The 14,753-nt window shown below is 40.4% G+C and overlaps 1 protein-coding gene and 1 long non-coding RNA gene across 8 annotated transcripts in view; one reads left to right on the top strand and one right to left on the bottom strand.

The window, feature by feature from the left end:
* Positions 1 to 1,340: 1,340 nt before the first annotated feature.
* LOC136330756 (uncharacterized) lies at positions 1,341 to 5,032 on the bottom strand. Its single transcript, XR_010730369.1, has 2 exons — positions 4,896 to 5,032; positions 1,341 to 4,676 (listed from the first exon to the last, which is right to left on the bottom strand). It is a non-coding gene; the product is annotated as an uncharacterized lncRNA (long non-coding RNA).
* A 290-nt stretch (positions 5,033 to 5,322) lies between these two features.
* The window catches only part of VPS45 (vacuolar protein sorting 45 homolog), a 74,183-nt gene continuing 64,752 nt past the window's right edge, over positions 5,323 to 14,753 (top strand). For all 7 annotated transcript variants that reach the window (XM_066268073.1, XM_066268066.1, XM_066268071.1 and 4 more), the window contains exons 1-3: positions 5,323 to 5,805; positions 6,434 to 6,568; positions 11,066 to 11,126. In XM_066268073.1, coding sequence (XP_066124170.1) covers positions 5,323 to 5,805; positions 6,434 to 6,568; positions 11,066 to 11,126 — 679 coding nt within the window. The remainder of the gene's footprint in view (positions 5,806 to 6,433; positions 6,569 to 11,065; positions 11,127 to 14,753) is intronic.

The raw sequence follows: 14,753 nt of genomic DNA, 5'->3' as shown, positions 1-14,753 counted from the left end.
TTTATTTATTTTTACAGGGACAGAGAGAGACTCAGAGAGAGGGATAGACAGATGGGAACGGAGAGAGATGAGAAGCATCAATCATTAGTTTTTCACTGTGCATTGCAACACCTTAGTTGTTCATTGATTGCTTTCTCATATGTGCCTTGACCGTGGGCCTTCAGCAGACTGAGTAACTCCTTGCTCGAGCCAGTGACCTTAGGTCCAAGCTGGTGAGCTTTTTGCTCAAGCCAGATGAGCCCGCACTCAAGCTGGCAACCTCAGGGTCTCGAACCTGAGTCCTTCTGCATTCCAGTCCAACGCTCTAGCCATTGCACCACCGCCTGGTCAGGCTCAATTTTGTGAATTTTTAATAACGTCTCAGGGAGGCAAGTACATGACAAATATTTTAATACTCAGTATTAAAACTGAGTATTAGGAAAACATAAATAGTAAAACTAAGCTCGGTACAAAATATTTGCTAAGAAAAAATAATTAAAGCTAGGCTAAAGACTACATACATGTAGTATCTCATTTAATTCTCACACCAACCTGAGGTACGTGTCATCTTCTCCATTTACAAATGAGGAAACCAAGACACAGAGAGGTCATATAACTTGACAAAGTCTTGCAACTAGTACACAGCAGAAGCAAATCCAGGCTGCCCCATTCCAGAGCCTGCAGTCTCTGTCTCGGTATATGCTCCCTGTTACTTAAAAGTCATAATTTTCTTAAATATCTATAAGTCTATATTGACATAAGTGCTTGAAAAAAATAAATGTGTGTGTGTGGGGGGAATATTAGCTCTTTTTTACAGAAGAATTCCAAATAATAATTGTAGAAGCAGGCCCTGGCCGGTTGGCTCAGCGGTGGAGCATCGGCCTGGCACACGGGGAACCCGGGTTCGATTCCCAGCCAGGGCACATAGGAGAGCACCCATTTGCTTCCCACCCCCCCCTCCTTCCTCTCTGTCTCTCTCTTCCCCTCCCGCAGCCAAGGCTCCATTGGAGCAGGGATGGCCCGGGTGCTGGGGATGGCTCCTTGGCCTCTGCCCCAGGCGCTAGAGTGGCTCTAGTCGTGGCGGAGTGACACCCCGGAGGGGCAGAGCATCGCCCCCTGGTGGGCAGAGCATAGCCCCTGGGCGTGCTGGGTGGATCCCAGTGGGGCGCATGCGGGAGTCTGTCTGTCTCTCCCCGTATCCAGCTTCAGAAAAATACAGGGGGAAAAAAAAATTGTAGAAGCAATGAGAAAAATAATTACCATTAGGTAAAACATCATTTGTTGCAGGCAAGAACCATCAATAGATTCCAGTTTAAATTAGAAAGTGAAAGGATGGTGAAAAATAAGATATCAGCAACACATCAAGGCATCTGATATTTATTAATTACAAGGAGAACAATAGTAATTTTACAATGGAGAAACCCAGCAGACATCACCTAAACCAATGATCAAAGTTGACATGACAACAGAAAGGTAGAATCACTGAAATTGAATGTGCAGACAAAACTGTTTATGTGAATAATCTTTACTTAATGATTTAAAGCTATTCAATGCTTCTGCTACCATAAAGTTTAGTACTTCACCAACTATGACAAAAATTTAACAAATTCTGTTTGATTTGAGACTGGGTGGACAGTTGTAGGAATATGCTGTGAAGACTTGCAGAGTGAGGGTAAACAATTAGAGGCAGAGAGGTGTCCTAGGGTGAAAGCCCTGAGTGCATGAGAGTCCAGGGGCCTCTCCAACCCTGTACTGGCAACAGCAAGACAGCAGGATAAGATTCAGCAACAAAAAAAAATGTTTAAGCTATTAGAAATCAGCATGTTCCTTGTCCTTTCCTTCACCCCCTGAAAACTTCTTCTGTTTCCTTAAGTTATTTGTACTGGCTAATAAATAATCTGAGTAAGTCTGGGCACGGGACTTCAGTCCTTCAATCTGTGGACAGGGGCTGTTGCCTCCCTCTTCCCCTCCCAGCATCTGGTCTCCGGGAAGTTCATTGTCACCTTGGCAGACAGTAAGCATATTTTTCTAAAAGCACTTGAAGCATATTTTTGTCTTTTTGAAAATTGTATGCTTTACAAATTAGGATGAAGCAGGCAAATCTAACTACAAATCTCTCTACTATTATATAGTAATGCAAGATAAAGTTATTATGAAAATTATATTTAAGAACAATAGTTTACAAGTTCTGAATCAATTGTTTTTAAATTTTCTTGTCAAAGGGGAATAAAATATGTCATAAGTTAAAAAAAAAACACAACTATGTCTTCTTTTTAAATTTCAAATAATTAAAGCTGATATTTTTGAGCATTTACTATATGCCAGGCACATTTTTTCCCACACGTTATTTTGTAATTCTCACAATTTCATAAGGTAGGTTATACCTATTATCATCATCTACCACACAAGGAAATGGTTAGAAAAGTTAAGACTATTTATTGTACAAGGACTGATTGTCTGACACTAGTAATTTCATCATTCTTTGTCTAAATATTTTTTCAGTTGTTAACAAGTAGGAACTCTCAGTTTCACTGAATTTCATTTTTACTTCCTTCCTATCCAAGGCTTGTTGTAGAAATGTTAACATACAGTGCCCTGGCCAGTTGGCTCAGCGGTAGAGCGTCGGCCTGGCGTGCGGGGGACCCGGGTTCGATTCCCGGCCAGGGCACATAGGAGAAGAGCCCATTTGCTTCTCCACCCCCCACCCCCATCCTTCCTCTCTGTCTCTCTCTTCCCCTCCCGCAGCCGAGGCTCCATTGGAGCAAAGATGGCCCGGGCGCTGGGGATGGCTCCTTGGCCTCTGCCCCAGGCGCTAGAGTGGCTCTGGTGCGGCACAGCGACACCCCGGAGAGGCAGAGCATCGCCCCCTGGTGGGCAGAGCGGCGCCCCTGGTGGGCGTGCCGGGTGGATCCCGGTCGGGCGCATGCAGGAGCCTGACTGTCCCCGTTTACAGCTTCAGAAAAAAAAAAAACACAACACACACAGCAACAAGAGGAAGGGTAGATAATTAATTATCTAAGATAACTAAGTATTGGCCATATTGTTATTATACTAAAACTTATTTATATACCCTTGTTTTAGATCAAGCTTTGAATTCTTATGGTAGAAAAACATGATTTTGATTAAAAATTAAATGGGTAGGTAAACCTCTAAATAGGATACAACTTTGTAAAAAGCTGAAGGACATGTAATTATTCAGTTAAACCATTCTTGATTTTTTTCATTTACACACACAAGACTAAATAAAATGTATAAATGTAAATACTATATTCTTTAACTTCCTGTTTTCTATTCTTAAAGCACAGATTTCTTGGACTTAGTGAAAATAAATTTTCAAGTAACTGTATTAGAAACTTTTACAATTGATATAATCTCCTATATTTGAAGAATGTCATGATTTATTTTTTAAATTTAGGCTCTTTATTAAAAATATGATGTTTATTTACAGCTTAAATTTAAAAAAATAAGTAAGATACTTCATATTGGCTTCTGCATAACCTATGTCTTACCTACAACAAAACAAGTCACTCTGGATGTTTACTGGATGAGTCAAAAAGCAAGAGTTTGGAGTTTATCATGTTTCAGTCCTATTTTTTAGAGGTATGGGGACACAAAAGAAGTTCTTCAACTGGAGACATTTTAAATGGCTTTTGTTTCCTTCAGAAAGAAAATAGGTGTCAAACTTCAAGACCATCACAGCATCCTTTAAATACATAACTATTTTGTACAAAATGTTTACATTCCCCATCTTATCAATGTATAAAATAACACTACCCCTGATATCAATGGAATTTTATGGGCAATGGAATGATTTAGTAAGCCTTGTCAAAATGGGCATTTTCCTCCTTTAAAATGTTATAAAGTATAAATAACCAAAAGGATGCAGCTTCTTTCCATATATTACAGGTTGACTACTGTCTAAAAAAAAAACACATGAATTCCATGGACAAGCCTTTCCTTGTTCTTGCTTAAAAAATGTATAACATGGAAAACAGCCTTATACAAATTACAGGTGAGAAAAAACAAAAACCGAGCAACAGGTGAGTGGTGCATTTTCAAATATTGTTAACTTAAAGGATTTGCAGGTGTTTCATTTTTCATTAGCCCTCGGGTTTTGTTTTCTGTAATATATGAACACTTTAAATTGATAAGCATAAAATTTTCATATAACATTTTTCTCTTTTGTATCTATTTAAAGATTCACATTTTTATTTTACTATAACTTCTTTTTAAAAACAAATGTCAAAAATAGAACATAAAATGCCCAATAGGAAGTTCTGTTTACTTGGTAGGAAAATTGAGAAAATAAACACATTCTTCATAATCTCAGAAGTAACAAAAATCTATATTTCATGTGGCTTCTCATCTCTGTTAAAGGACTTGAAAATTGTATATAATGTTTTATAAAGCAATCGTAACAGTTAGATTAATGTTAATGTGCATTGGACCTAGTTTCAATTGTATGCTTCTTAAAATACAATGAAAGAATAATTGATTTGGAAATTTTGAACCTATTGATTAAACTGACCCCAACAAACACTGATCGTTGTTTTGGTGGAAATATTCACAGGCAGTTGCAGTCACTGATTTCTTGAAGTTGCTTCTGGTTATCTTCCTGATTTTACAATTCCCCAATTTAGAGGTGCGGGAAAGCTAACACTGATCTTCCTTTTCTAAAAATGGCGTGGAGAGAAGACCTATGGGGTATAAACACAAATACAGACATTTTGAAGTTGACAGCTTTAAGATTTATTTTGTTGCTAACCCTTTGTCGTTTCTTAAATCAAAATTTGTGAGTTTTCCTTTAAAATCCCCACGCTACTTAGCTTTAGCCCGGGCAGATACAGGCCCCTACCCATTTCTCGCCCTTCTATCTCGTGTCCTCCCGCAGTTTCAGCGTCGCAGGTCCCACTCACCCCGCTCGAGATGGAGCCCACAGTGTCCAGTCCCCAGGGCGCCAAACCCGGGATCGCTTAGGGCTCCGCGGGACCCGCGGGTTGCAAGTCCCGGAGGCGACCCGAAGTCTAGGCCCTCCCGGGAGATCAAGACTTCTTCCAGCATCCCTAAAGGGTGTTCCCTTTGTTCATTCATTCAACAAACATTTGTTCAATTTCAGATGCTCTCGGTCCTCGGAACGCCGACCTGGGTCTCCCTTGGCAGCGGCACCCGCCTTGCTCACTGGCCGGCGACGCTGGAGAGGACGAACCTCGGCCACTACCGAGCAGGTACCACGTGAGATGTATCACGTGCCGTCCCTCCGGACCCAGAGCGGCCTTCCAGCGTCACGCCGCCTCCTTCCCCTTCCTCTTTCACTGCCACCCAAGAAGGCGTTACCCGCAGCGAATGGACAGGGTCACTCTCTTCTTGCTTCCGAGCCTTTACGCGGAGTTCCTTCTCTCCCCGAGCCAGCAGGAGGGGCCTGGCCGCGGCCGGGACACCCCGGGACAGCGGTCTGCAAGTCCAACACCTGCAGGCGGGAGGCAGGTCGGCAACCCCGTCCGGCGGGGCTGCCCCTGTGTCGCAGCCAGTGTTTTGCACCCAGGGGACAGATCTGGTCCCCACGACCGCGCGGCGCCCCGGAACTACAACTCCCAGCAACGCCGCCGCCCGGGCTCCCGGAAGCCGAAGCTGGGCGGAGAGGAAGCAGCTGAGACCTGGCGGAGAGTCCCGTGTTCATTTAGCAAGATAAAAGGGGGTGCGGAGTGCTGGGGGCTAATCTGTCAGTTCGCCACCATGAACGTGGTTTTCGCAGTGAAGCAGTACGTTACCAAAATGATAGAGGACAGCGGACCAGGTATGAAAGTACTTCTCATGGATAAGGAGACGGTGAGTTTGCTTTTGCTTAATATTTGTTTTTGAGGGAACCCTACCGCTCTTACAATAGCCGGTCCCTTCCACTGTGGGATATAGAATTTAATTCAAGATTTTTAAACGGGGTCAGTTCTGTACGGAACTAAAAGGTTGTATAAACCTTGCCCAGTAGGTTTTCAGACTAAATGGCTTTAACCATTGCCAGAGATATTTTTCTTCTACCGGGGCAATTTCTTGGAATCAGAAATCCGTTTCTAAATGTTACTGCCAAGAAATATATGAGATAGCACTTGGAAGACTTTGGAATGGTCCTGTTATTTCTACTCAGCGTTGTGTTTTTACAGTAAAGTTATTGGAGCTCAAGCTGAGATGACAGGTAATATATTAATTGTTGGTCACAGAATTAAAAAAAAACTTCAAGGTGATAGAAAAATTGCGGTGAGGGATGTATGGATTGTTCGTGTTTAGAGAGAGCATTCTGGTACATTACTACATGTTTTGGATGCTCAGTAAATGTTATGACATGTTAATATTTAAGGTGTCCAGCTATGTATTAATGAAAAAAAATTTAAGACTTAGGTAATGTTGCTTGTTTTTATTATTCTGGACCATCATAATATTAGTAATTCATTTTTCTTTACAGACTGGTATAGTGAGTATGGTATACACACAATCGGAGATTCTTCAGAAGGAAGTGTACCTTTTTGAACGCATTGATTCTCCAAATCGAGAGATCATGAAACACCTGAAAGCCATTTGTTTTCTTCGACCTACGAAGGTACTACGTTAACTAAACTGCCATCTGCCTAGGCAAATGCAGAAGGTTATGATCTGAAAGCATTAAGGAGGCAAAATAAATTTGTATTATCATTATTTGTGACATCATAATTATCCTGGTTTATCAGAATTATAACCTTGACTCTCCTCCTTCCCATATCTCAGTTCACTCCTTACAGTCAGTTTTTAGCTTCAAAATGTCTTTTAAGTTCTCAGTTACTTCCAAAGCCACTAACTACCCTAACAGAGATCCACATCACTTTATTCCTGGGTTAACCTCCTCACATTGAACACCATTGCCATTTAATCTTACATATTTATATCAGTGTTTTGAGTCTTTATCATTTTATTCACCTTATGCTCAGAAACCTATAATGGCTCGGTTTTACTTCCATGATTAAATCTCTACTTAGTAGCCTAGCCTTCAAAGCATTCCTCTAGCTGGTCTGCTGTGCCTTTATTAATCCAACCTCCAGTGTCCAACCTCTGCTCCTCCACTACAGCCAATTAGACTTTTTTGTCATCCCTCTGTATTCACATTCCGGCCTTCTGTTCTCTTCCCCTAATTAGAGATTCCTTAGGCTTCTATCAGTTGTTGTCCAGCATCTAAATCTTGAGTTTTCCTTTAAAAAGCCTTAACTATTTCAATGTTATTTTGTATATTCTCTTACTTTATATTTCTGTTCTTCAACTCCAATGCACTCTTTTACCATGCTTGTATATTATGTATCTTCCAAAATACAAATCTGATCGTGTTACCCCTACTTGAAATCCTCGAATGACTTCTCATTGCTTTTATGATAAAGACAAAACTCCTTAATTGTGGCCTACAAGGTCTAGTTTCTGTCATTTCTACATCTTCATTTCAAACCATTTCCCCTTTTGCTCTTTGCTGACCAGGTCAAACTGCTCCCCTCTACCCCCCCCCCCCCACACACACACCTATCCCCTCTGTTATGAGCACTTACTGAACCATCTTCCTCTCCCTATTGCTTGTCATGGTTGAAGTTTCATATGATTTGTGTGATTAATTAATATCTATCTCACCTAACAGCAATAAGTACTATGAGAACAGAGATGGGTCTGTTTTTCACATTATTATGTCCACAATGCCGGCCACCTGGTGGATACTCAGTAAACAGTTCCTGAATTAATGAATATATTAATTGATATAGTGGTTTATGATTGTTTTACATTTGTAGCTTTTAGACATGAAATTCTGGTTTTGAGAGTGATCTTAGAGATCATCTAGTGCATCATATCCTAACACTTTTTATTACAGAAGAAACTCTTTCACATACATATATATGCATGTGTGAATATGTATTATGTATAATGTATATATTATATAGTGAATATGAGAATATGTATATACACATGAGAGAGTATATATATGTGCATATATATGTGCAAAATATGTCCTTAAAAATAATTTTTCCTTAAGATTATATTATAAAATTAATTTTAATGTATTTTTTAATCTAAATGACAGTTTTTAAAAACTTTTTCCCATTTAACAAGCAGTATGCATTGCTTACATTACTTTTAATTCTGTAAGGTGATTATGTTTTTTTCAACATTCAAAAAATGATATTTTATGTCATATATAGGTAGTTTGGAAACCAAATTTATACTGAAACTTAACCCTGTGTTATAGTATCAAAAATAGATAAGACCTGCATATGATCTTATATAACTGGAATTCTTATGTTTTGACCCTTTAAAAATGAACTGTTTTTACTTCTAAATTTTATATTTATTATGAAATAATGTAAATATAGTAAAGGCCTTAGCCAGCTGTTTGCAAATACTTCACAAACATTGCAGTTGTGCAGTCTTAGGTCCCAATGAGGTTAAAAGCCAAAGTGAATCTAATTAACTATATTTTATCTTGACTGTTGGTTTTTAGAGGATTAGACATATTTTGATAGTCTATATAATAATTTTGATCAGATTAATATAATTTATAGATAAGCAGCTTGAGGCAAATTTGCAGAATTACCAATTTTATATTGCATTTCAACATCTTTGTTTTTTATATACATTTGTAAATTTTAATTTGATTAACATAACACAGTATTACATATGATTCTTTTTTTTTTTTTTATCCCAGAGAGAGGGATAGACAGGGACAGACAGACAGGAACTGAGAGATGAGAAGCATCAATCATTAGTTTTTTGTTGCACATTGCAACACTTTAGTTCAGTGGTTCTCAACCTTTCTAATGCCGTGACCCCGCAATACAGTTCCTCATGTTACGGTGACCCCAAACCAAAAAATAATTTTGGTGGCTACTTCATAACTGTAATTTTGCTACAGTTATGATTTGAAATGTAAATACCTGATATGCATTATATATTCTCATTGCTACAAATCAAACATAATTTAAACAGTGATTAATCACAAAAACAATATTTAATTATATATTGAGAAATATTTATTACTAATGGACCTCCTTACCTAGTGTATTGGGGCTACCATTCCGTAAATAGCTGCTTAACTAATGGATCTGTTTTTTCCAGATTAGTGGCAAGTTTTCTATATAGAACAGTGTGAACTACGTCATAGGATACACTGCAGTTTCTGCACAGCATGGTATCTTTCAGGGCTCTTTCACACTATAAAGCAGTGGTTTCGGCACTGGCCAGTTGGCTCACCGGTAGAGCGTCGGCCTGGTGTGTGGGGGACCCGGGTTCGATTCCCGGCCAGGGCACATAGGAGAAGCGCCCATTTGCTTCTCCACCCCCACCCCCTCCTTCCTCTCTGTCTCTCTCTTCCCCTCCCGCAGCCAAGGCTCCATTGGAGCGGAGATGGCCCGGGCGCTGGGGATGGCTCCTTGGCCTCTGCCCCAGGCGCTAGAGTGGCTCTGGTCGCAGCAGAGCGACGCCCCGGAAGGGCAGAGCGTCGCCCCTGGTGGGCGTGCCGGGTGGATCCCGGTCGAGCGCATGCGGGAGTCTGTCTGACTGTCTCTCCCCGTTTCCAGCTTCAGAAAAGGAAAAAAAAAAAAAAAAAAGTAAAGCAGCGGTTTCTGCAGTGGAATCCACATCTCATTTACTTCAGTGGGAGACCCGTGGATTCCGCAGAAGAGAGAGCCCATGTACAGCAGAAATGCAGTTCCGACACATTTCTTCCTCTCCTATTCAAGTCAATGGGAGGCCGCAGCAGATTCCGCTCAAATATAGAGCATGTTGCTTAATTTTTTCCACGCTAGAACTTTTCCTAGAACAGAAAAATTCCAAAGGTGGAATCTGCCACCCCCAATAGGCAGATCTTTTACACTGCAGAATCCGCACAGCAGATTCCTCAGTGTGAGGCCTCTTTCAGTCTATTGGGGTCAATGCAATATAAAATTGGTAATTCTGCAATTACCTGATTCTGCAAAATCAGGTAATTCTGCAAAAAACTGATTTCAGCAGTTTCCTCATTCAGAATATGGGAAAATAGTGGGAGATATGGGAGATAATTATACATTGGGGAACAATGTAAACTACATCTTATAGTGGTCTCTTATAGTATAAGACCAATGTAGTTGACACTGTGTAAATGTATGGTGCTTTGTGTAAGTGTAAGCTGCTTTGTGTACTGTGTAATGATTACACACAAAGCACCTTACACTTACACAGTATTGTGTGTATGGTATGTGTACCGTTTTTACATTATTAACCTTTTTTACACCAGCAGGCTGTCTTGCAGGCTCTCTTGGCTCTCCGCCTTCTGTCCTCCGGCGCTTGCTGCACCCGCCCACTGATGACGTCAGCAAGCGCTGGACACACGTAATGCACTGCTATGGACCAGCAGCCATGCTGCTATGGACTGTGGAGCATACCCCCCCCCCCTCCGCTTCCCCCTCCCCTTAGGCCCCGGAGGGATGATGCAATCATGTCTGCGCCTGAGCATGACTGCAGGCATTCAGTTTGGAACGCGTCCATAACGGCGTGCGTTCAAGCTGAATAGCGCTGCTGCAGATGGTAGCGCGGCTTCTCAGCAGCTAAAGCCATCAGAAATATGTATTTTCCGATGGCTTTAGGCGACCCTTGTGTTTTGGTTGTTTGACCCCCGCCGGGGTCCTGACCCACAGGTTGAGAACCGCTGCCTTAGTTGTTCATTGATTGCTTTCTCATATGTGCCTTGACCTCGGGCCTTCAGCAGACCGAGTAACCCCTTGCTCGAGCCAGCAACCTTGGGCTCAAGCTGGTGAGCTTTTGCTCAAACCAGATGAGCCCACGCTCAAGCTGGCAACCTTGTGGTCTTGAACCTGGGTCTTCCGCATCCCAATCTGATGCTCTATCCACTGTGCCACCACCTGGTCAGGCTACATATGATTCTTGATCGTTATATTTAATGTATTTCTTTTTCATTCCCATCCCACACCCTCCCCAACATACACATACTTAATCTGGACCTCAGCACACAGTAAACTCTCAGTAAATACTTAAATCAATGGATGATATTTATTACTTTTTCACTTAAGCAATCCTCATATTTTGTTTGTTCTAGGAGAATGTGGATTATCTGATTCAGGAGCTCCGAAGACCCAAATACAGTATATATTTTATTTGTAAGTATGTTATTTCATGTAACAATATCCTAGCTAATATGGTCTGTGGGGTACTTTGTACTATCAATAAGTTAATTGAATCCATTACTAAAAGAGTCTGGTTTTCTTTTATGTCTTTTCAGAGTTTTAAAAATCTTGTAGCCAGTGTTCTATTTCAGGAAGCTTAATGTGATTTCCATTTATCATTGATTGCTTAGGTAAAAATGTTTTTGTTTAACTTTGCCTTTCAAAATTCTTTGTAAGGCAAAGATTGTGAATAGCCAAATTTCACAAAGTGTATGCTATTATTTCTGTTTTACACTTTTATGAACCGAGGCACAGAAGCTGATTTATTTACTTGGAAGGAGGATACACTTGAGTTTGTTGGAAAGACAGAGATTTACTTTGCGTACCAGATGGAAACATTACACTTCTTTTTGCGACTTTATGTAGTACTTGAAAGTACAGGTCATCAGGTAGATACCTTTGACATGCCTAACTTTTAGGGGATCGGGGATAGAGGAGCCTGGAAATAAACTAGTTTTGTGGTTACTATACAATTAAATTACATAGATTTTTAAAAATGTAATACATTCTACTTTGGAAGTTGCATCTGTTCTCCTCTAGATGTCCTTATTGATCTTTATAGGCTAGTATAGTTGATTTGGTGCCATTTCCAAAACCAAGGGCAAAACTTAATACTCAGTATGTAGGGCATTTGAAAAGTTTTAAAACTTACTTTGGACTTTTAGGGTTTAGGCTACAGTCTGCAATGAACTACTTTCTTCAGTATATACTACAATTTAATAATGGTACCAAAAATTAACATTTATGATAAGACTATATTTTATAAAGAACTTTCTTATATATATATACACATATGTATCATTTCATTTGGCCTAATTAATAAAATAGACCATTTTATTAGTTTCAGTATTTCTGGTTTTGTTTTGGTTTGTTGGTTTCTTTGTTTTGGCTAATAGCCACAGAGTTTTTTTTCTTTTTCATCTTCTTTTCCAATTGAGAGGAGATAGAGAGACAGATTCCCACAAGAGCCCAGACCGGGATCCTCCCGGCAACCTCTACCTGAGGCTGATGCTCTGCCCTTCTGGGGCCATGCTTGAAATGGAGCTATTTTTAGCACCTGAGGTGGAGACTCCATGGAGACATCCTCAGCACCCAGGACTGATGAACTGGAACCAATCAAGCTATGGCTGTGGAGAGGAAGAGAGAGAGAGAGAGAAAGAGAAGAAAGGGGGAGAGGGGGGAAGAAGCAGATGGTCACTTCTCCTGTGTGCCCTGACTGGGAATCAGCCCCAAGACAGATTTTCTTTTTTGATTAAACTTTTTATTTTGAGATAATTATAGATTCACATATAGTTTTAAGACTAATACAGAGATCCCATTATCCTTTATTCCGTTTCCTCCAATGGAGCATCTCATATCCAAGATATTGACATCGATACAGTCAGAATGTAAAACATTTCTATTTTCATAAGGATCCCTTCTATTGCCCTATTTTAGCCACATCCACTTCCCTTCCACCCCAATCCCTTCATTAACCCCTGGCAATGATAATCTGTTCTCCATTGCTGAAATTTTGTCATTTCAAGAAGGTTATATAAATGGAATCATACAGTTTATATAACCTTTTTAGATTTTTTTTTTCTGAGCATAATTCTGTAAAGATTAATCCAAGTTGTTCCCTCTATCAGTAGTTCATTTTTATTACTAGGTGGTTTTCTGCAGTATAGATGCGCACTGTATAACTATTTGCTTTTTGAAGAAGGACATCTGAGTTTCCAGGCTGGACTACTACAGATAAAGCTGTCAAAAACATTTGTGTACAGGTGTTTGTGTGAACATAAGTCTTTATTTTCGTGTAATAAATGATGCCCAGGAGAGCAATTGCTGGGTTATGTTCTGGTTGCATGTTTAGTGTTTTAAGAAACTGCCAGATGTTTTCTAGAGTGACTATACAATTTTACATTTCTACCAGCAATGTACAGGTGATCCTATTTCTTTGTATTTTTACAAGCATTTGGCGATGTCTCTATTTTTTATTTTAGCTATTCTGAGAAATGTGTAGTCTGTTCACAAACTAGGTACTTAGGAAACTATAGATACTTTTGTATTTAGAGATAGATAGATAGATAGATAGATAGATGATAGATAAAGAGACTGATGTCATTTGCTGCCAAATTTAAATATAAGTGAACACCTAACAGAATCCCTCTTTTGCTTTGTGTCTTAGCTAAAAATTAAATGTCACGAGATAAAAGACCCCTTTTCCTCTAAAGAGAGTTCTTTGATGCATCAATTAAGATGAAAAATAAATAATCTAATATTTACTCTTTTTTTTTTTTTCTTTTTTCTGAAGCTGGAAACGGGGAGAGACAGTCAGACAGACTCCCGCATGCGCCTGACCGGGATCCACCCGGCACGCCCACCAGGGGCGACGCTCTACCCACCAGGGGGCGATGCTCTGCCCCTCCAAGCGTCGCTCTGCCGCGACCAGAGCCACTCTAGCGCCTGGGGCAGAGGCCAAGGAGCCAACCCCAGCGCCCAGGCCATCTTTGCTCCAATGGAGCCTTGGCTGCGGGAGGGGAAGAGAGAGACAGAGAGGAAGGAGGGGGTGGGGGTGGAGAAGCAAATGGGCGCTTCTCCTATGTGCCCTGGCCGGGAATCGAACCCGGGTCCCCCGCACGCCAGGCCGATGCTCTACCGCTGAGCCAACCAGCCAGGGCCTAATATTTACTCTTTAGGTTCTAAAGATTATTTGACTTGAGCTGTAAATCTACGGAGAAAAAAAGTATTTTATATAAATACATATGTTAAAGTGGTTAGCTTTAAAGCCTATTAAAAATAAACTTGAAATTTCTTGGGTACAGCAATAAATTTCACAATTTAATTTAGTTATTTAGATTGAAATAAACTAAAGTATATTAGTATATAAAATTTTACTTATTACAAACTTTCAGCACAATTTATTTTAGCACTAAACTTGCCTTTGCTCGTATCTTATAATTTTATTTTTGTGTATTTTTATGTCTACTGAATATCTTGTATAACAGGCTCCTTTCAAAGTGTATATAAAAGTAGACAGCATAGTATAATAAATTCCAATATACCCATCACCCAATTTCTTATCTATTTATTTAATGTGAGGAAGGGAGATGGTGAGGCAGAATCCTGCATGTTCCATGACCCGGATCCCCCGTCTGGGGTCAGTGCTCAGTACCAGGCTATTTTTAGCACCTGAGACAGATACGCTCCAAGGGAGCTATCCTCAGCTCCTGGGCGATGCGCGAACAAATAGAGCCACTGACTGCGAGAGAGGAAGAGGAGAAGAAAGGCAAGAGGGAGGGGGCTGAGAAGCAGATAGTCACTTCTCCTGTGTGCCCTGACCAGTATCGAACCCAGGGCATCCACACGCCAATGCTCTATTTACTGAGCCACTGGCCAAGGCCCCCAATTTCAGTGATTACTGTGCTAAGGCCAATCTTGTTTTAGCCATACTGCCTCCTACTTCCCCACCAATATCATTTTGAAGGAAATGTAAGATATCACATGATTTGATCCATAGTATTGCAGCATGCATCTCTAAAATATAAGGACTTGTTTTTTAAAACACTATTATTACACCCA

Source organism: Saccopteryx bilineata, chromosome 3, assembly GCF_036850765.1.
Source record: "Saccopteryx bilineata isolate mSacBil1 chromosome 3, mSacBil1_pri_phased_curated, whole genome shotgun sequence".
Lineage (NCBI taxonomy): Eukaryota > Metazoa > Chordata > Mammalia > Chiroptera > Emballonuridae > Saccopteryx > Saccopteryx bilineata.
This window is presented reverse-complemented; position numbering and strand designations above follow the sequence as displayed.